Here is a 20,804-nt window from a genome sequence, read left to right on the forward strand (position 1 = left end):
AACAGGAAAATAATGATTTGACTTTTTTTACAGTTAAGTCGGTTCATCCACTATTTAAAAGTCAAGGCTATTCTTAAGCTACATACATATTTAGTAAACGTAAAAATACCTTTGATGTTTTTTAAATTCTACACAATTAAAAATGTATATTTAATGCATACAAATGTGCGTAAACACTTTTCTTGTTTTGATATTTTTTTTTACTTTTAAAAATTAGAATACAATTTTAATTATTTACATTACAGTAGTATTATTATTATTATACATTATAAGGTATCAATAAATAATATTATGTGAGCAATCTTTTCCACATAAAAAATTGTTTTATTTGATAAATAGTGTTTTTACTATATTTGTGTATTATTCTCGTTGCACTCATTGTCCCTGACTTTATCTAATTATAAGTCGTTCCGAGAAATCATCCGTAATGCATAACGTAATTTACGTAAGTTACACGAAAAGTAAAAAAAAAAGTTATGTATTAGCTTCAACTTATCCGCAAATTGTTATATATCATTTGAATTCACAAGTCCAAAGTATTTAAATGCGCATAAACAAGATAGTAATAGATTTCCAATTAAGAATTTAATCGTCAGATCACCAATAAAAATTCTGCATGTACGTCAGTTACAAATTAGATATGCATCGTTTCAAGTAGCAAAATTATAACGCAAGAAATTTGCCATTAGAAGTACCTAATGACGCGGAAGTAACGAAGGTGCGTAATGTTATTTTTATAGGATGGGTGCAACCTCAGGTATGCGCTGGACCGACTCGTGCCTCTTTATGCGAGCCGGCAAGTCGCGAGCAGTCGAGATTTCGGAATTTCGGAATCTCAACAACGGCTGAACGGATTAATTTCTAAGTAGGCTCAGTCAATAGCTTAGGTTTGAATTATATAATAGTGTAAGTAATGTAAAAATGTTTTTATTTTTCCACTACGTGCTCTACGAGCAGAGTTATTGCGAGACAAAGTCCAAATCTGGGAATTTTGCTTTAAGAAATATGACATGATGAGATGTACGCTATATATGAGATGAGAATTTTACCACTAGGTGATTATAAATTACAAGACTGAATTATTTGATTATTATATCAATATAAATATTAATAACTGTTATATATATATATATATATGTTTATTATATGTTTATTGTTAAATTATATGTTTATATATACATATATATATATATATATATATATATGTGTATATATAAACATATAATTTTATAATTTGTTAGGCTAAATTTACATAAAACATTTTTAAGAATTGTAGAACTAAGAAAGTTTAAATATCGCGTGAGATTAATTAGTTTATAAATAATATAAAACATATTTAATTAAAAATAATTGTGGTTTTTATGATATAATATAAATTTTTCTATATAAAAGTTAATGTTTAATTCTCAGATTTACTTATGTTATCTAATATAAGAAATATAAATAATTACCCATTTGAACTCTCGTTACAATTGACCACGTTGCGATTGACCACGCGTTACAATTGACCACGTTGCGATTGACCACGCGTTACAATTGACCACGTTGCGATTAACCACGTCGCGATTGTCTCTTCAAACAAATTTCGTATATTGGAAAAAGTCGGTTTTAAATAAATTGAGAAAAAAAATTATCAGAGATTATTCGAGACTAAATAATGTTCACTCAATTTTTTTAAAATAATAAACAATATTAAAAATAACATTAACGGCAATAATAACTAAATATTCACATTTCGTCATACCGCCCCCCTCCCAAAACAACTCTGGATCCGCCACTAGGAATCCGCAAACCGCGTTGTAATTGATAAAGATATATAGTAATTTGTGTACTGACCGAAACTACTAACACGCTTAATTACATAATCGAGCAGACCGAAGATAATAGCGTGATTGTAACGGTACACCTTGATATAATGTTTAATTCACTTTCTAAAAGACCTTTCCTTCCGATTCCAGGTCAATCACTGGCCCTCCAATTACTACAGCAACATGTAAACGCTGTACTTTTCCTTCCGATATAAGTATTTCAGGCCAATCATTGGTTCTACTATTGCTGCAGCAATACGTGAACGCTGTACTTTTCCTTTCGATATATGGTATTCTAACAAGTCAATCACTGATCTTCCTATTGCTGTAGCAATATGTTTATATGAATACATCGTGGAAAAGTAAAAGTATAATGTATTGTACCTTCAGCTTTTCGTAACAAGTATTACACATCTTCCACATATTTCACATAATTAAAATTGTATGCGTACTGTATGTAAATTACATATGTACCTGTAATTTCTTTAGTAAAGTGAGAAAAAAAACGAGTACTACGTCGCACAAGCATTAATTTTAACTGTTAATGTTTGCGTCAAAGGTGAGATTTTATAGAGGTAATAATGCCAAGTTACTCTTTTTTTATCTAGATAATTTGCATTATTGCCTCTATAAAATCTTACCTTTGATGCAAACATTAACAGTTAAAATTAATACTTGTGCAACGTAGTACTCGTTTTTTTCTCACTTTACTAAAGAAATTCTTAAAGAATACAAATTTCGCACTTAACATAAAATTTTCAAATTAATCGCTAATAGAAAATGCAAGTAAAATGTACGGAAATGCGTTTATTAATCTAATGATAGATTATTATATACTACGAACGTAGGTAGCTTATTATGTATATATACTAGAAACAACATAAATAGATTATAATACACTACAAACTTCGTTTCATTCATTACGTAAAATATTCATATCTAATAAAAAAAAATATATAAGCACCTTTTTCGTTTAATTTCTAAGCTTTTATCAAATCTAATTTCGAATTCATTGCGTCTCTTTCTTTCTGTTTTCGATCGACATCCGCTAAAAAGTCTAGTATCAAACGCATTACGCTCTCCGGAACAATCCTGAAGACAATGAAATATATTAAACATATCATCAACGCAACGTAATCATGGGTGAATGATTATAAATGAAATAATATAAACTATAAAGGTAATACAAATTTGATTTTTAAATAGATGTGATTGAACATGTGATAACTGCGCGACTTCTGATACTTCCGATATGTACCTGTTGATTGCATTCAAAGAAAAGAGACATCGCGGTATTGAATATTCCGTATAGTTCTTTCGAATTGCTTTAATTATTTCACGAGCGGCATATTCCGGTGTCACGACGCCGAAGATATAAGGAAATCTGCAATTAATATTCTGGATGAAAGTCCATTCCTAATCGATTATTATCACGAGTACAAAACAAGTAAAGTATCGTGCAGATTATAATGCGTAAAAAAGCATGTCATATAACATTATACAGACAAGAAAACTCGTCTCCTTATAATTTTCTCGTCAACTTTACATTTAAATTAATCTTAATTGCTATAATCGTTATCGTGTCGCCGATTGATTCTATATATTTTTTAAATTAAATTTGCACTTTAAAGGTGTATTCTGCAGAAGTTTCTACTATGAGAAAAAAAAGATGCGTAATAAAATTTTTCTAATACATCATGATATTTTTTAAATCCACGACCTTAATTGCGTTTTATAGATAACGTTAAATATATTATAAATTAGAAATCGTCGAAGATAGTGAATCATAGACGCAATAGTTTTTTTCTAATCTCATTATTACTTCACGGATCAGACCGTTCCACTTACTGCGTGCTAATTACATTCCACGCAACTATGCTACGTTGGATAAAGACGACTCGTTTCGTAAATACAATGCTTGCGTGCAAATTACCGCGACTAGCCGGAAGACGCGGACGTGCTATTTCATCAGGGATATCGTAGATGTATGCTCGTTAAAAAAATATTCGTTTAATTAATAACACAATGAATACAATCGCGTGATGCGTATGAGTGAGATATCATTACATTACGTGTATATTAAATTTGTGCGTTTTCTTTTGTGCTATAATACCATACAAAACGTAGTATTTATTATTAAGCGAATCTAAGTATGTTTTCACCTGTATTTGGGATCCTTCGCTAACCCTGTGTCAACGTAGAACGGATATATCGTTGTGAAATGGATATTGGGTTTTCTTTCATTTAATCGTATTTCCTCGTGAAGTGCCTCCATAAGACCTACCAATTGAACGACTTGTTACGATTTGCTAAATAAATAAAATCTTGATAAGATACCTCTCATAGCAAATTTTGATGAACAATACGCCACTTTTTGCGACACTCCATAAATGCCACACATGCTATTTATCGCTACTATGTGACCGCTCCCTTTCAACAACATCATAGGCAAAAATGCTTCAATTGTCTTGAAAATTCAAAACATTATAAATTACTTGTACCTCAATAAAATTGGTTTTTTAATTATTTTTAAAGAAAAGATATATTATTGATAAGTTTTTTAATTAAAAGTATTAAGAAGAAGAGTTTACCCAGAAATTCGAAAGCACGTTAACGTTAAATGTCTTTTCCACGTCATCCGAATCAAAAGTCAGATATGGCTTATGATACAACACAGCCGCATTGTTAATGAGTATCGTCACATCCGGCACACCGACTTTTCTCATCAGTCTTACTGTATCGCGCACTTCCAATCTCTTTGAGACATCGACCACAAAACCGTAAACCTAAAAACAGCTACACTCAAGTTTTTCTGATAACGCATGATTGTACCTCTTCCACGAAAAGTTGTATTAAAAAAATGAAAACAAAAATGAAACAGCAGGTTAATATATGCTTACCTCACCACCATTTTTTGACACTTCTCTCATTGTCAATCGATTGTTATCAATATCACTGTCCCAACAAACAATTATACAACCCATCGAGGACAATTGGATGGCTAATTCGCGGCCAATTCCATGACCAGCTCCAGTAATCTAATTTCATAAAATATTTTTGATGGGATGTACGTAAATTTTAAGGATTTAAAGTTATTGCAATATTTTGACTATGTTCGGTGAAAAGCAGAATAAACTTACGAGAACGGTTTCTCCTAGTAAACGTTTCATGGAACATGGTACAATCATTCTGAAAGTCGCAATTATCATCGCCAGACTTATCTTTACCGACAAAAGAGACAGATCCAGAAATAGTCGGTGCAATTGGATGTCTTTGAAAATACGTTGAATAATCTTCATCTTGGAATAATAAATAAAAATATATAAATCAGATAAACTTCATGAATCATTATTCATGCAATGTTCTCTCCATTAATTAAAAATTTCACATTTAATTGTGCAATAAAGAAAGAAACTTCTTCATGTAACACAATTATTTTAATCGCGATAATTGCGAATTCTTGGAGAAAATTTAAAAATGTAACGTTCAAAATTCGTAGAAATTCCTAAATAGAAATTATAAAAAACAGAATGGAAAAATCCGCTCGTAAATCTCGCGAACGCACCATAATTTTATGACGCAAGCCTCAACAGACTGTTCGCCGATCACTTTCCTTCCTACTGCGAAACGTCTCGGTGGGGCGACCAGTTTATTTAAGAATCCCGAAAGTTGTTCTATACAGTTGATATATGCAGTTTTAACAACACTATGTCATTAAACTAATGACAGTATTGACAGTTCATAGCCATGACATCATATATGAATTTATAATATCAATCGACTCGAAATTGCATTTCTTTGTTTTTAAATTATGAAAAAAAATGAAATTCAGAAATAAAGTTAGTGATTTATTCATCTAAAGTCCATGGCATATACAAAAACGTAAAGCATTAAGACGTAAGCAGTAAGCGAATCGGCCAATTACAGTAGAGAACGTAAGATTATTGCCTTACGTTTTCTACTGTGATTGACCGATTTGCTTACTGCTTACGTCTTACTGCTAAATGTTTTTCTATGTGCCATGAGCTTTAATTCTTTTTAAAGAATATTGATGTTTTATTTTGAAGATTTTTTTATTTTTGTAATTTTAAACCTTCGTTGTCATACCTCTGTCATGTCTCGCGGTTGTCACACTGGATCAATTTAACAAAATTGATTTCGAAATGCCTGTCATTCTAAAACTATCCGTCTAGTAATTTTTTGTTATAGTGTACGTTTCAAAAAGAATTTATTCCGACATCTGAAGAGGGTAATGATCCTCTTCAAATACTTAGAACATACAATATATTAATATATGTTCTAAGTTCAAATAGCTGCTATACATATACACTGATGTGTTTTTGAATAACCTATACTACCTCAACCGATAGAAGAGTTTTCAAACTTTCGATAAATAATTGCATGAAGACCTATTATAAGCTACACTTTTTCGGAAATGCAATTTAGAGATGTAGACAATTTTTGAAAATGTACAAATCATAATTTAAGGCATCATATACATACATAGACGTTATAGATATATTTTTAATAATTCTTTTTTAATAAGACTTATTCAAAATTTTGAAATGTTTCTTAGAGATAATTTTAAAATATAATTATCTTTTGAGTTACTAAAATTATTTAAAAAATTTGTTATTAAATAAAAGTGCCTACTCAGTTTCTACGTAATTTTGCTCCTCTGATATTGCGCTTTATTGTTTTATCTCGCAGAAAATATTGATTTTTGCATAAAAGTAGCTGTCAAGGAATATTTGGTTTCCTGTCTGTACGGAAAACGTACTTGCTTTCCCTCTTTCTCTTTGTGTTAAACAGACCATAAAACAACCGCGTGAATATTTGTTTAAGAGATTTTATCTTGTGGTGAGAACCAAGATGTTGAGAGTGAGAAAGATCGTCAGGCATCCAAAACTGAGGAGATTCTGGACGAAATGGCGGATTCTTATGTGGAAAGCTGTGCTTATGCGGTTGCATAGCCGGATAACCACTGCCCTAGAAATAATTATAGCCATTGTTTTTTCGTTACAGATACGTTTAATGTTTGAGTCACATGCTCTTCATTCGCAGGTAGCCTAACTGGCAATCATAAAGTTGGATTAAACAAATTTATCTTGAGACTAATAATCTTACAACTTAATTCTTATTTTCAATAATTGCTATACTTAATACTTATATTTTTATGTTACTTTTCTTATATTTTATATAAAGGATTTAGATCGATATAGTCGCAACGATATCCTGGCAAAATTGCCAGATGACGTGCAATGCTGGTATGCACCGAGAAATACATTTGTAGATGAGTTAATGCTAAAAGCTGCGAAAATGCTTCGTACAAATAGTAAGATAATATCCTAAACGTGCTTATATAAGAAATTAAAAGTTACATATTAATATCAGTTCAAGCAGCCGATAGCGAAATTAACCTAGTGCATTCACGTTACGCGAAAAATGACACGTCCAAGGTACTATGGGCGATATTTGAGATTAATAAGCTTGCATCTGAAAAGCCGAAAATCCTGGAATATAAAATACGTTCGTCTGAAATAGGCGAGAATCGAATGATTATGATGCACGACGAAGAGCCTGTCCATAAAGGTATTCTAAATGTATCTTCATAAATAATATTATAGCTAGACATTTTTTAAATCTTAAATTAATCCGTGAGTTATTTTTAATGTTTTTACTTTTACTTTAAGACATTTTGCATTTTAAAACCATTATTGACATTAAATATAAATTACTTAAATACAAGTTTCAATTCAATTTACATTAAATACTAATTTATTAGCACAGTATAACGACGATGCAGTTAAATTTAATTTTAAATGTGTGCTCTAAGCACAACGTAGTTAAACCATTCAATAAAATGTTTAATGTTTATTTTCGAAGATCCATATATATTAAGTGGTTTTATGGCACTACAAATCGCGATTGAGAAATCCTTCGTAGAAATGTGGACAGATCCGACACTACCGAGGATCGCTGATAATGTAAGTAATTTAAAAAAAAAAATGAAATTTTGCAATGGAACTGACATAAATTATTACTGTAATAAAGAGCGGTTAATGAGAGATTTCTTTACAGTTAACTATAGGTCGATTTCCATTTTACAAAGTCAATTTCTTAATCTTGCCATATGTCATTCGACCCAACATAAACATAATCTATTACATAATGGTTATTGCCTTCGTTTTGCTGCCAGTAGCAACATTAAAAAAAGCTCTCCATGATAAAGAAACCGGATTCCGAGTGAGCTTCTGCTAAACAAAATTAATTTTGCTTTTGGCCGATATAATTGTTCTTACATCTTCAACAACATTGCCTATTGTTAATAAAAATCTTATTCCAGGGTCTTATGAGATTAACAAATATGTCTTTCGCAATGTTATATGTCGGATGGCTCAATTATCTTATGATCATTTTGTTACCCGTGTCGATCGCATGCACGATCCTCCTGTCACATGTGTTTTCATCCGCAAACGCGCTAGTCATCGCTATATTTATTATAATGTATAATATACTCTCAACGCTTTTCATGTTCACCATCGGCACATTTTTCAATCATTGTAAGTCACTAAAACATGTAAAAAAAAGAGAGCGCATATAGCACGCAAACATTTGTGTGAGAAAACGAAGAAGTTAGCTTCAATGATAAATTAATCTGACGCTCTCGCAATATTAAAGTATACATATAATTTTTTTTAAATACACAACTCAATTTTTATCTCTAAAAATTTTAGTCTGACGATTAAAATAAATATTTATCATTAAAATTTTAATCTTATGATTGCGCGTCATTTTGCTGTAGCTACGAAAGCATTGCTTACTTCGGTTTTATTTTGGCTCTTCCTGACACACTTCACTATTGTTCTGGACCAATTCTTGGTAGGAGAATCTATCTTGTGGAAGATCAGTTCGCTGCTTCTGCCGCATAATGGTTTGCTTTATGGGATAGTAGCCTTCACGATTCGCACGGATTTCGGTGAGTTTATCTATTATTTAAGCTTAATCTAAATAAAATAGCAGTTATTTAAAATAATGACTCAATTAAAATTTTATTATATTTTATTATAAAATTACATTATTTATTCATAATGCTTAAATTAATTTTTGCAAATATCATGTTTATTCAAACCAAATAAAGAAATAAATTTTTATTCGCATTTTTCAATATAATGTATATCATTTTTTTAAATAAAACTTTTATTACTTATTTGTTATTTATAAACTTACTCAATTTATGTATAAAATGTAAATTATGTAACTATGCAAAATGAGAAAATTTTATGTGAGTTGCATAACGTGCATTCCTCATAACAAGTTATCCAAGCGTATAAATTTCAATGAACGGCTGTTTATCACAATATTTCAATCTATTGATCATAATTCTTTTTTAACTAGCAGTTTATGTTTTCATACATTTGTTATTCTAGAGGAATATACTACTTCATTCATAATACTATACTTGCATTCATAATTATAATATGTATATAAATTTTTGTAATCTTATCATTTAAATTTATTATTATAAAAAAATATTTTGCGAGGAAGGTTAATCGTTATATATGTTCATTAGTACACATGTTTATTAATAAACATAAAGCGTGCATTATGTCGTTATTTTCACGCCGATAGATGAAAGCAAAGATTCGAGAAGCATCTGGCAAAAAATAAAACCGCGCAATTACACTAGTCCTACCTCGTATTTGTGGCCGCGATGGCTTTCTGAATCGATAACGCTACGAGATGTCCACGATGTCATTCATGCCGCAAAAGAAATTCCTATTGGCGTAGTTCTATTTGCCTGGATGTTGCATATTATTTTCTGGTTTCTACTAGCGGTATACTTGGATAATGTTAACCCGGGGAAATTTGGCAGCGCTAAACCCTGGTACTATTTATTCAAAGTAAATATAAAAGAAATTTAATTTTAATATATTATAAAAATTATTTCTCTTTAATTTATCTTGTATAAGTGACACTCGTGTATGATAGTTTTCTCTATAATTAGAATTATTCTTATTTATGTTTTTGAAAGCATATAAAGATTACTTTTATGTAGCATTTACAAATCATAAATAAAAGTATTTTTCTAGAAACCTATTCATGATAATGATGATTTAACGATCCGAGGATCAACTAATTGGTCGGCAGTGGAACATACACCATCGTACATAAAGGTATAATATTAAAATCGTCTTAAGTCTGGTCATGGACGGTCTTAAGATTCCATCTATTCAAAGAAATGACCGTGCAGCAACTCGAGATTGTACTTAAAACGACCTTGAATATAAACTCGAACTATGAATAACTGTATTTCTTTTAAATTCACATACAGATATTCTGGTAACATGATTCGTCTGTTTAAAGCAACTATGTGCATGATATAAAAACAATGAAGCATATAATCATTTTTTTATGATTACGTAATATAATTTACAAATTTACATACTTTAAAATAACTTTAAAATATGCTTAGTATTACGATTTTTATTATTTTGCGAATTTGAAATCACAGGTTCTTTTTTAAAAATTAATGTGTAAAATAATTCAAAATTAGTAATATATCATAATAAAAAAACATCTCAACATTTATATTACTTTCAAAAGGCTATTATTATACAAAAGTAATTAATTATACAAAAATCATTCGAGTTCACAGAAAATATTTTCTACGAAGCATTAATAATTATCTATATTTCAATTGGCCAATTAATCTTAGTTGATTCATTGCATAATTTATTTATCTATGTGAACAAGTCGTCTGTTCGAGTGAGGTGTGTTCGAAAGGAATTCGGCAAAATTGGCGAACGCATTACAGCTATAAACGATATAACAATCGACTTTTATCATCAAGAATTCAGTGTCATTCTGGGTCACAATGGCTCCGGCAAAAGCTGTTTGTTAAAGATAATTATTGGTATAATAAAAAATAAATGCATCAACTGATATTTGCCGACATTTAGATATTGACGAAATTGTAATACGCGACAGGAATGTACAAACCGACTCATGGCCACGTTTACTTGGAGAACGGAAATTCAACACATCCGATTGGTTATTGTCCGCAGGAAAATATATTGGTAAATTATTTCACGACAGTGCAGCATCTTTATATATTTGGCATGGTAAATATCCTTTGTTATTAAAAAATGACAATTTCGATTTTTTAAATAATGTTTTAAATCTGAAATAAATATTTTAATATTGTAATTATGTAAAATACTTATTTCATTTATAAATTATCAATTTATCGTTTATGTAAGTTTCTCTCATTAAAAATTAAAATTTTTTTGTTTAAGCGTCCAAAAATGAATAGCTATAACAACATAGGATAAATTTATGTATAAAAAAATAAGTACTACACTGACCTAAATATGAACATGAATATGAATATGAGTTTCCTAATACTTGTTTCTAATTGCCTGATTTAATATTAGAGAACAAGTTCTATCTTTCTCGGGCTACTACTAATTTACTATCCAAACAAGATATAAAAAAAAATAGTTCATTTGCTTAACTAATATTTTGTAAAAGTACAGTGACAAAATATATTTCCACATAAATTACACATTCGAATTCAGATAATCTTCAAGTTATCGCAAGGATAATATATATAATGTATAAAAATGTATATATTATGTTTTTGTAGCAACTGTTTACTGTTATTAAACAATGTCTAGTATTTTACATATAAAGTGTTAAATATTGAATAAAAATTAACAATTATTTTAATTAAAATATTATTTCTTTTTCAATTAACCTAAATATTTTGATCATTAAATAAATAGTTCAGTCTGAAATATTATCAGTAAAAATTAAGTTTATATATATACGCAATACGTATATAATTAAAACTAATGCTAAAGTTATCAAATTTTTAAAATGTTTACTCGATAATATAATTTTTATTTTAGATAAAAGGAATGACTTATAAGGATGCTTATAGAGAATCTTTAAAATTGTTGAAACAGCTCGATTTAGAGTATGTAAAGGATACAAAAATGAAATCTTGCTCCTTTAGTGCGAAAAGAAGAATTTGTTTAGCAATGGCACTTATTGGCAACACTGAGGTACATGATTTTAATTTAAAAGCTTAATCATAATAAATTATAATAAATACGGATTTTACTTCGACGTTAATCAAATTAATAGCAATAGATAAATTGAAGCAATATTATTTAATTTAAATTGTGAAAATATAAATTCTGACAGATTCTCATCCTCGACGAACCTACATACAGTATTGATCCTGAGCACAAACGACAGATATGGGATTTACTTTTGGTGAGTGATTTTCTTTGAGCAGATTGCTTTAATATGAAATAGAGAGTCTATCAAATAAAGCACAATCATATTTTGCAGGATATAAAAAGACATAAAACGATATTAATGGCAACGAATTCCATGGAAGCTGCAGATTTTCTTGCCGATAGAATCGCTATTATTGCAAACGGAAGGATAGAATGTTATGGTTCAAAAATGTATCTGAATCGTCGATATGGTAGATCTGACATAATTCATTAACAAAATAAATAATATAAAATAAAATTAATTCATTTTGTTAATATTTATAAAAATTAAAAGACAAACTAATTTTTTTATTGTTAATCAAACTTACAAAATTATTTGAAATTAGGGATCGGTTATGTTCTAAGTTTATTGGTGCAAGAGGATTGCAACGTGAAGCAAATTCATATGGAAATACAAGAATTTTCGGCAGATCCAATTACTTTACGAAGTATAATGGGTTTAGTAATAAGATTTGACGTGCCAAGAAATAGTCGATTCACTAAATTGCTCCAACATTTAGAATTCAACAAAGAAGAATTGAAAATTGTATCGATTACATTAAGTGCTGCTAGCATCGAAGGTCAATTTCTTAGGTAACCATTTAGGTTTCATATCAACGTTTATTTCCAATTTAAAATTATTAACCAATTTTTGCTTATATTTAAATGTTAAATCTTAAGATTTTTTATTTATAAGATATATACCGTTGAGAAAGATTATTTTTAAATTCTTAATGATATAAAAATATATTTTAAAAATTAAGAGATAGGCCTGTACCAACGCTAATTATTTCGTATTTAGAATAAGTTTAGAAAGTCAATTTAAGGAACGCGGCGTGAAATTACCTAGCGACAAATACGAACTTCTTGTGCAACAGAGGCGACGACACTTATTGCAAACAGGTGGTAAAATTTTTTTTATCCGTAATAACTTATGTAAAGTAACCTAGCAATATGTAATATATTATTTAATATTATGTAATATTATAAACTCCTAATCAAACTATGTTGATCTAAAATATAATCAGCTGAACCATGGAAGCGATTGACTGGTGACGCTTTATGGCGGCAGCAAGTTTTCGCAATGTTCTACAAGAAATTATTGCACATCGCTTCGTCCTGGAAAATATATGCGTTTTTCGTAAGTTTGCGTTTCGTTCTGCCAAAAGGTACATATTTTTATAAATAATCGAAGCCGTTTTTCAGATAATCTTGGCGATTATTACTCTCACTCTGACCACTATGATCTCCGAGTTGAGCAGTTTCACAGTCTTCGACACGACGTAAATTAATCTTATTTGTTTTATATTGTATAAAGGAAGAGAAAAAATCAAAATAAAAACTTAATTATTCCTGTAGTAAGCAAGTAATGAATCTAACGAGCTACATGGACAATAATTTTCACGTGCTATATTACGCAGCCGATGACAAATCCATGAGAGATTTTCTCGTAACGTTATACATTACTAGTCAAGCGTACAGTGAGAGGCATAATTATCATATCTCCAAAAACATTCCAGCCACGGATCTTATGGTTCAGCCTAACTGGCACTCGATAGAGGTACCGTAACGAATGTATTCTAAAAATTTGGCAATTAATTAATTTTATAGCAGTTTAGGGATCGTTACGTGATGTCTATCGACGTACACACAGATGGACGCGTACAACTTATGTATTCGTCCATTGCAATACATAGTGGGCCAATTGCATTAAATTTACTGCACAATGCGTTACTGCGTTACCATTGCGGTTCGGACAATTGTTGGATAAAATTGACTAGTCGACCGTTAATTTATCCGGGGCAGGTAATATCTCCAATATTCAAATAAGAAAATATGAAATGAATTATTTATCCTCCACGTTTTTAAAAAATTTAGATATATGCATTTACAGTGGCAACATTTGTTGGTCCATCCACGCAGCATACGAAACTGGGAAAATGCCGCTATAATAATAACTTTGTTCCTTCTTCTACCCTCTATCGACATGGGTATACGAGAACAAAATACACGCTCAAAAATGCTGCAAATTAATACGATCGGTATGTCTACAAAGATTTATTGGATTCCGATGTATATTATTGATTTCCTTCTGTATGCGGTCTCTATAATACTCTTTGGCATTACTATCTTAAGTATCTATCGCCGCACAGTACACTTCTCAAATTTAGAAATCGGTAAGAATTTTAATTATGCGAAATATTTATTTATCTTTTCATTCCATTAAACATTTTTTTATTTTTTGTATTTTAAAATTTATTAAAAATCAACGTTTTTTAAAAATATTTTACATATATTACGGCAATAAAACATAGAACAAAAATATTATATATTTATGTATTAAAATATACATAAAAATTAGAAGTTTAAATCTACAATGCCTGTGATTAAATTAATGTTTCAGTTCAAGTGCTAATGATATTCCTATGTTACGGAGGGTGCGCCATTCCATTAGGTTATTTCATACAACTCTTCACAAAAAAACCGGAAAATGCGTACCTAATCATAATATTGATCAATATCGTAGCCAGTCAGTAATTTAATAAAGGATTCAATTTTTTATGCTGCTTTATAAATTTCATTGTATAAAAAGAATTTAATTCTATATATAAAAATATCTTTATATAAAAATATCTTTAAACGTTGAATTTTGCAGTGTTATTGGTGAATAGCTCTATTATATTTCCATTGGTATTTCATGCACTCGGCAGCACCGAAAGATACGTATTCGAAGCTGTCATACATATATTTCCACCATACGTTCTAGCTTGTGCTTTAAGCAATTATATTATGCTGAATTTATATAACAGACAATGCAGCTATTTCAATACCTGCAATACAGAATTTTATATTGAGGATTCATGTTGTCGTAAGCTTAAAAAAATTATTATCGTAACAAATTATTGTTTCTGCTATGCAACATTGATCTGATATTTCAGAAAATTGTAAAAACAAAGGTTGTTATAAACAATTGGACATGATGCTGATTAAACAATCCGGCTTCGAATATAATCACTCGGTCATAGACGACATACTTTTAATGGTATCCCAAATGTTTGCCTTTTACATACTGCTGGAGATTTTTGAAGAAAAAAATCGTAGAAAATGGTATAGTTATTTTATGCCTCCTGTGAAAGACGATGATATTGTAGAGACGGAAGTTATGCAGGAAAAGAAGCAAGTCGAGGAATATATGAAACGTAAAAGAGTCAATATAAAAATAAAAATTAGCTGCATTTATATTACGCTAAAGCTTATAATTTTTATATATATAAATGTTTTTATTATTAATTATTTTTATTAGAAAATATCTTTTTCCTGCATATATAGATTATAATGAAACAAAATTGCTTCCATCGCGAGTTGCTCTCGTTGTCCAAAATTTGACAAAAGAATACGCTGGCAAGGCTGTGGTTCAAGAAATCAATTTTAGTGTAAACGAATTTATCTAATTCTAATCAAAATATTTGTTTCTGTATCTTTTTTTATTACTGTATATATTGCAATATTAAATATACAAATTTTTTTAATTCAGATCTACAACCAAGAGTGTTTCGGTTTGTTAGGATTTAACGGTGCGGGAAAATCAACAATATATAAAATGTTGGTAGGTCAGACAAAGATGTCAGCTGGAAGGGCAGTGATATATGGATACGAATTCACAAGAGATCAAGAGATGGTGAATATCATTTTATTAATCTTAAAAATATGTGATCAAGTTATTACAAGTAGTACATCCTAAAGTATTTAATGAAAAGTATGTAACTTTTTTGTGTCTAGCATTTTATAAAGATAAACTTTCTATTTACCTTTATACCTTTAACTATTAGAAGATAATTAATTTTTTTATGTAAAAAATATCGTAAAGTTTGTAGGTATGATAGGATACTGCCCACAAATTGATGGACTAAACGATTTTATGACAGGAAGACAATACTTGCAACTTTACGCGGCACTTCGCGGTGTTCCATACGAGCACATCAACGACGAAGTGAACAAATGGCTGGATGTATTAGGTATAAAAAAATGTAATCGAAAATAAATTAAAAATTTGTCGCTTTGTTAAAAATGACTCAAAGTATTAATGCCAAATAATATTTAATAATAAAATTCTAGATATGTTAGATTTTGAAAATCTGAAAATCGCCCATTATCCTTGGGGAATTCAAAGAAAACTTTGCATACTGCAAAGTTTTATCGGCGATTTACCGATGGTATTTATGGACGAGCCTTCCGCCGGAATTGACATAATGACCAGACACGCAATCTGCGAAATTTTGCATCAGATACGGGAAATGGGAAGATCTGTATTAATTACTACACACAGGTTAGTTAATAAGCTTATAATAAACGAGATACATGTTAGATTTAATTTTGAATTTCAGTATGCAAGAAGCAGAAGCGATGTGTTTGCGCGTAGGTATTTTGGTTAACGGCCAGTTTACCGCAATTGGATCTTGCGAGTATCTAAGAGCAATATATGGCCGTAACTTTATATTGAATATTAAAATAATACCAGGATACCAACTTGCGAATCTTGAGAAAATTAAGAAAATCATTGACGAATTCTTTCCAGCAATAAAATTCAAGGACAGTTATTTGGTAAATAAATATTTGAATTTAATTTACTATTCGAATTTGGATAAATAAATCGAACGCATATGGAAAATTTTGATAATATGTAAACTAAAAAAGAAATTTATATAAAATATATTTATTTTTACTATGCTTTATAGGGTGTTCTTAAATACGAATTTGAAAGTGGCATTTCGTACAGTTATGTGTTTGATAAACTCGAAAAGCTAAGACAAAAATATGTGTGGATCACGGACTTCACTATTGCTCAACCGTCAATGAATGAAGTATTTCTAACTTTAGCAAAGAAGCAAAGAGAAACTCGTAAGAAATTAACACTTTACGAACGTCTACGTTCGTGGATTATACGTGTTATGCGTCAAATAAATTTTACTGCCACATAATAATTCTTTGTACATATATATAACTATGTGCATGTTTTTTATTATTGTATAAAAGTTATTTTTATATCTTATACATTATACTTGTTTAAGCAATATTTATTTATTAATATTACATTTCTTCTATTAGTATTATCTCTCGGGACACTTATTAATTCAATACAATCGATACTAACATATGTACAAAGTCTTATTTGTCGATATTAACATAATTACAGCTCTTTAAGAAAAGTGTAATAAAATTGATCTCTATTGTTTTCTGTTTACATTTATATATTATTTTTCTCACAAAAATAAAGAAATTTATATTTAAAAAAGAATTTTAATTTCTTAAGTAATAAAATTTGGAATCCTTTATAATTTAACAAATTATTTATCTAATAAAAAACCCACTGTTTTCCATAAAGTTTGCGGTGTTGTGAACTAATTCACCGACGATCGTTTATGTCGGTGTTCTGCAATTATCTTTGAGGCTTACTCCACTCTTGCCAAACGTGAATATTTATTCAAAATTACAGAAATATTCAGTATTTTGTTGTTGTTATAATTTATTTATAGATAAAAACATTTTACTTTTTTCTCTAGATAAAAACTATTATTAATTAAAAAAGATATTAGAGGAAAAGTCTTTCGCTCTCCCGAGTAATACTTCAGTGTATATTTAGTAAACCGAGAAATGTAACTTACCGGTTATTGATAAATTTATACCAATTGTAACTCAAATATATTTCTTCAATATCTGCAATACGTGTATTTATATAAGTACATTAATATACCTATACTAAATTATAAATTTTGTAAAAGCAGAGAACATTTAAGAATTTAATGCAAGTAGTAGTTACAAACACTGAATAAAAAATGTGTTGTCTCACATTTATGAATTATTTAGAGATAAAATTTTACATTATATTCATAATAAGATGTAAAATGTATAACTAACGTAACAATAATAGACCACAAATATAATGCGAATTATCTGTGCTAGAGCTGTTTTGCATATGCATAGATATTTGATAAATTATTTAAACGAGTCGTTGTATCGTTGATTTTTTTGCGCTTTTCAAGCGAATGATTAATTGAAGCACAAAGATCGCGGCGTGGCAATGCACTTCTATCACATTGTTAATAGTATTATATAAAACACGACAATCGATCACGCGTGTGTCTCGAGCGACGTCGAGTCGTCCTCTTCCTCTTTCACGCGGAGAAAAGTACGATAATGTGCGAAAGTGTATCCGAGAGTACCGAGACACGCGCCCATTTTACACGAACGTAAATAAACGAATCGCATTGTTATCTACTTAACAGTGGACTGTCAGTCGAGCGAGCGCGTATTATCGGTCGAACCTTTGAACCCCGCGAGAGAGAAGCTTTTCCGCGGCGAAAAATCCGTTCCCCTCTCCTAGCGATAAAACCAACCTACCAACCCTTCGTCGTTCCGACCACTTAGACACCCGTGACGTGCGTGCACCGTGACGTCGATTATACCGGTCATTAAATCTTGATGCGACTAGGAACCGCATCGAGGCCGGTAACACCTGACGCGGCCTCTAATCGCAAGAAGACAATCGCGGTTGAGTCACGGAAGGAGGTACAGCGACGCAATTACAAGTTGTAATGACACGAAATCTGGATATTAACGGCACCACGGAGACACGGAGTCAAGCCTATCTCTGTGTCGAAAAGCACGAACAAAATTTAATTCGCTTAAATCTCACGTCTTCGTCGAGACGCCGCGCGAGGAAATAAATCTCCACGAAATTCTCGACATAATCATAGAGCAACGTCGCGATTCAGCCGTTTGCGTCATAATAATAATAGTCTGCGGGATCAGCGTAATTTTTTTTTCGCTAATGTAAGGTCGCTTCGATGATATTTCTCCAACGACGTTTTTTTTTCTCTCTGTCTATTCTTGTATAATGCTTCGATGTCTCGGAAACGACTTATTAAGAAAAAAAAGTGAAGGAACGTGAATTCAATCAAAAAATACGTGAAAAACGTTTCTATCCTATTCGTCTCCGCTCAAGAAAAAATTTCCTTTATCGTCATCATGTCGAGCATCGCTTATTTTTCTCGCCGGCAATATCTATCGCAGCGTTCATTAATTAAGCGTTGCCGCTTTATTGGTAGACACTTTAAATAAGCCGACGCGATATGCTATTAATTTTGCATACAGCTGCGCGCGCTTGTGTGTCGCGAACATACTTTGTCTTCTCTTCCTCGCGGCCGAGAAAGAAGAGGAGACGAGCTGACCCGACTGTCTATGCTCGATATCAGCGAGCTTGATAAAACAAATTGTAAACACGGCATGTGATTTCCACCGAGACGAGAGTACGTAAATCAGGGATGTAACTTCCATACGAATGGTCCCGATGAAAAATCCGAAGGTATGGGTCTTATTCCGTTACAACACGGCGCACAAGCAAATATATTGATAAATTAAATTATACAATTAAATGATACAAAATCAGATATTACAAAAATATTTTGTTTATGCCGCAGACCATCTAGATCCTATTAAATTGGCGAAGAAAGAGTGTAAAAGAAAGAGCGCCGCCTTCCTCGAAGAGCACCCTTTCGGGAGCAACGAACTAATCTCTTCTTGTGCAACAAAAATGAAGCGGTGCCTGCGGCGAGGTTAATTAGCAAAAATCATGGGAGAGCAGATAAGACAGTTTTCACCTCTCTTTCTCTCTTTCCTTGCTTCCCTATCTCCCTCCTTCTCTTTCGCTGGAACCCCTCGTCGCTCCTCTTTCCGTCCTAAGTCATCCCGCTCTTTCTTCTTCTCCCACCGTCGCTTTCGTTAAATCGAAGACAGGAGGGGAACTCCTATCGAACGAATAAAAGGCTTTTCGTCTGCGGCCGGCGACGAAGCCGGCTGCAATAAAAGCTTAATTTATAAGCCGACCCTCGACCTCGTCTTGGCAAACGAGGGGGGTGCGCTGCTATCTTTACATAAGCGCGGACATGCAAGTACGATGTTAAAAACAGGCATTCGTGAAAAAAATGGAACGCGAATAGAATAACATATTTGCAATTTTCTAAAAAAAAAAACAGAAAAACAAATTGCACGCTTATCGTACACAATTATTAGATTACTAATATAAACGCAAAAGAAATTTAAATTAGTCGTCGGCAGCGATGATATTGCGGATGTCGAGGTATCGAGTTGTCTAATCGAAAGCGAAACGGCGGGAAACCATTAAGGGTCAAACCCGTTCCCGAGATGACACGACCGTAATTTCGGATTTTTGTTTCCGAGTGAAAAGCCGGCGTAACCCTTTAATTTCGATGTTTTCGGAGTCATCGGCCGCGCCCACGGTGGCCGGCGGCGCGACACGGCGGTCCCCCCGCGGGGGAATGTGAATGTCGTTGATTGTGGCGGGAACGGGCTTCCGGCTCCGCCGCCGAAGTCGCGGTCGAAACTCAAACGGCATGTAATCCCTTGTTATATCCCGAATCGCAAGAATTATCTTGCTTAATGTAGGCGCAATTGCGCGTACCGTCGATAATAAAATGGATAGCGCGTCGTTAGTTCCCTTCTCGCGGTCATTCGATTACATCGCTGATTACCAGCAAATTACGTACTAATATTGCCTTTAATATTGCGTACCGCTTATACTTATTTTTTTGTACAATTCCCATTGGGCCGGCTTTCGTATGGCCCATGAAAATGCTGAAATGTTGCATTAACTGTACAACTTCAATTGTTATTTATTTGAAAAGAAAAA

The 20,804-nt window shown here is 31.4% G+C and overlaps 2 protein-coding genes across 8 annotated transcripts; one reads left to right on the forward strand and one right to left on the reverse strand.

Annotated features, from left to right (window-relative positions):
- Positions 1–2,599: 2,599 nt before the first annotated feature.
- Positions 2,600–6,010, reverse strand: LOC105450040 (short-chain dehydrogenase/reductase family 16C member 6-like). 2 transcript variants are annotated; one of them, XM_011689631.1, is made up of 9 exons: positions 5,916–6,010; positions 5,374–5,482; positions 4,949–5,107; positions 4,709–4,846; positions 4,400–4,594; positions 4,146–4,275; positions 3,971–4,088; positions 3,067–3,192; positions 2,600–2,900 (listed from the first exon to the last, which is right to left on the reverse strand). In XM_011689631.1, exons 2-9 carry the CDS (start codon positions 5,374–5,376, stop codon positions 2,789–2,791), a joined length of 981 nt encoding a protein of 326 aa, XP_011687933.1. In that variant the 5' UTR covers positions 5,377–5,482; positions 5,916–6,010; the 3' UTR covers positions 2,600–2,788. The 2 variants fall into 2 exon arrangements, with proteins under 2 accessions (XP_011687933.1, XP_011687932.1); XM_011689630.1 differs by lacking the exon at positions 5,916–6,010 and having other exon boundaries at positions 5,374–5,604.
- Positions 6,011–6,522: 512 nt separating this feature from the next.
- On the forward strand, positions 6,523–17,114 carry LOC105450041 (ATP-binding cassette sub-family A member 2-like). 6 transcript variants are annotated; one of them, XM_011689633.1, is made up of 30 exons: positions 6,523–6,872; positions 7,014–7,143; positions 7,203–7,400; positions 7,695–7,795; positions 7,890–8,054; positions 8,155–8,371; positions 8,614–8,787; positions 9,441–9,712; positions 9,902–9,985; positions 10,566–10,725; positions 10,800–10,933; positions 11,723–11,878; positions 12,021–12,092; positions 12,171–12,309; positions 12,445–12,691; positions 12,900–13,000; positions 13,126–13,238; positions 13,304–13,380; positions 13,457–13,658; positions 13,709–13,903; positions 13,992–14,274; positions 14,502–14,627; positions 14,754–14,966; positions 15,037–15,297; positions 15,428–15,531; positions 15,633–15,776; positions 15,966–16,125; positions 16,214–16,424; positions 16,483–16,699; positions 16,834–17,114. In XM_011689633.1, exons 1-30 carry the CDS (start codon positions 6,681–6,683, stop codon positions 17,074–17,076), a joined length of 5,091 nt encoding a protein of 1,696 aa, XP_011687935.1. In that variant the 5' UTR covers positions 6,523–6,680; the 3' UTR covers positions 17,077–17,114. The 6 variants fall into 6 exon arrangements, with proteins under 6 accessions (XP_011687935.1, XP_011687937.1, XP_011687938.1 ...); XM_011689635.1 differs by having other exon boundaries at positions 15,966–16,113; XM_011689636.1 differs by having other exon boundaries at positions 14,502–14,552.
- Positions 17,115–20,804: the final 3,690 nt, after the last annotated feature.

This window comes from Wasmannia auropunctata, unplaced genomic scaffold, assembly GCF_000956235.1.
Source record: "Wasmannia auropunctata unplaced genomic scaffold, wasmannia.A_1.0 LD336069.1, whole genome shotgun sequence".
In the NCBI taxonomy this organism is placed as follows: Eukaryota; Metazoa; Arthropoda; class Insecta; order Hymenoptera; family Formicidae; genus Wasmannia; species Wasmannia auropunctata.

Coding starts and splice junctions, on each gene's coding strand:
- LOC105450041 (XM_011689633.1), top strand. CDS start 6,681: ATGTTGAGAGTGAGAAAGATCGTCAGGCATCCAAAACTGAGGAGATTC. Junction 13,239..13,303: donor GGAAAATATATGCGTTTTTC/GTAAGTTTGCGT, acceptor GCCGTTTTTCAG/ATAATCTTGGCGATTATTAC. Junction 16,126..16,213: donor TGTATTAGGTATAAAAAAAT/GTAATCGAAAAT, acceptor ATAAAATTCTAG/ATATGTTAGATTTTGAAAAT.
- LOC105450040 (XM_011689631.1), bottom strand. Junction 4,595..4,708: donor TGTCAAAAAATGGTGGTGAG/GTAAGCATATAT, acceptor AGCTGTTTTTAG/GTTTACGGTTTTGTGGTCGA. Junction 4,276..4,399: donor ACGTGCTTTCGAATTTCTGG/GTAAACTCTTCT, acceptor TGAATTTTCAAG/ACAATTGAAGCATTTTTGCC.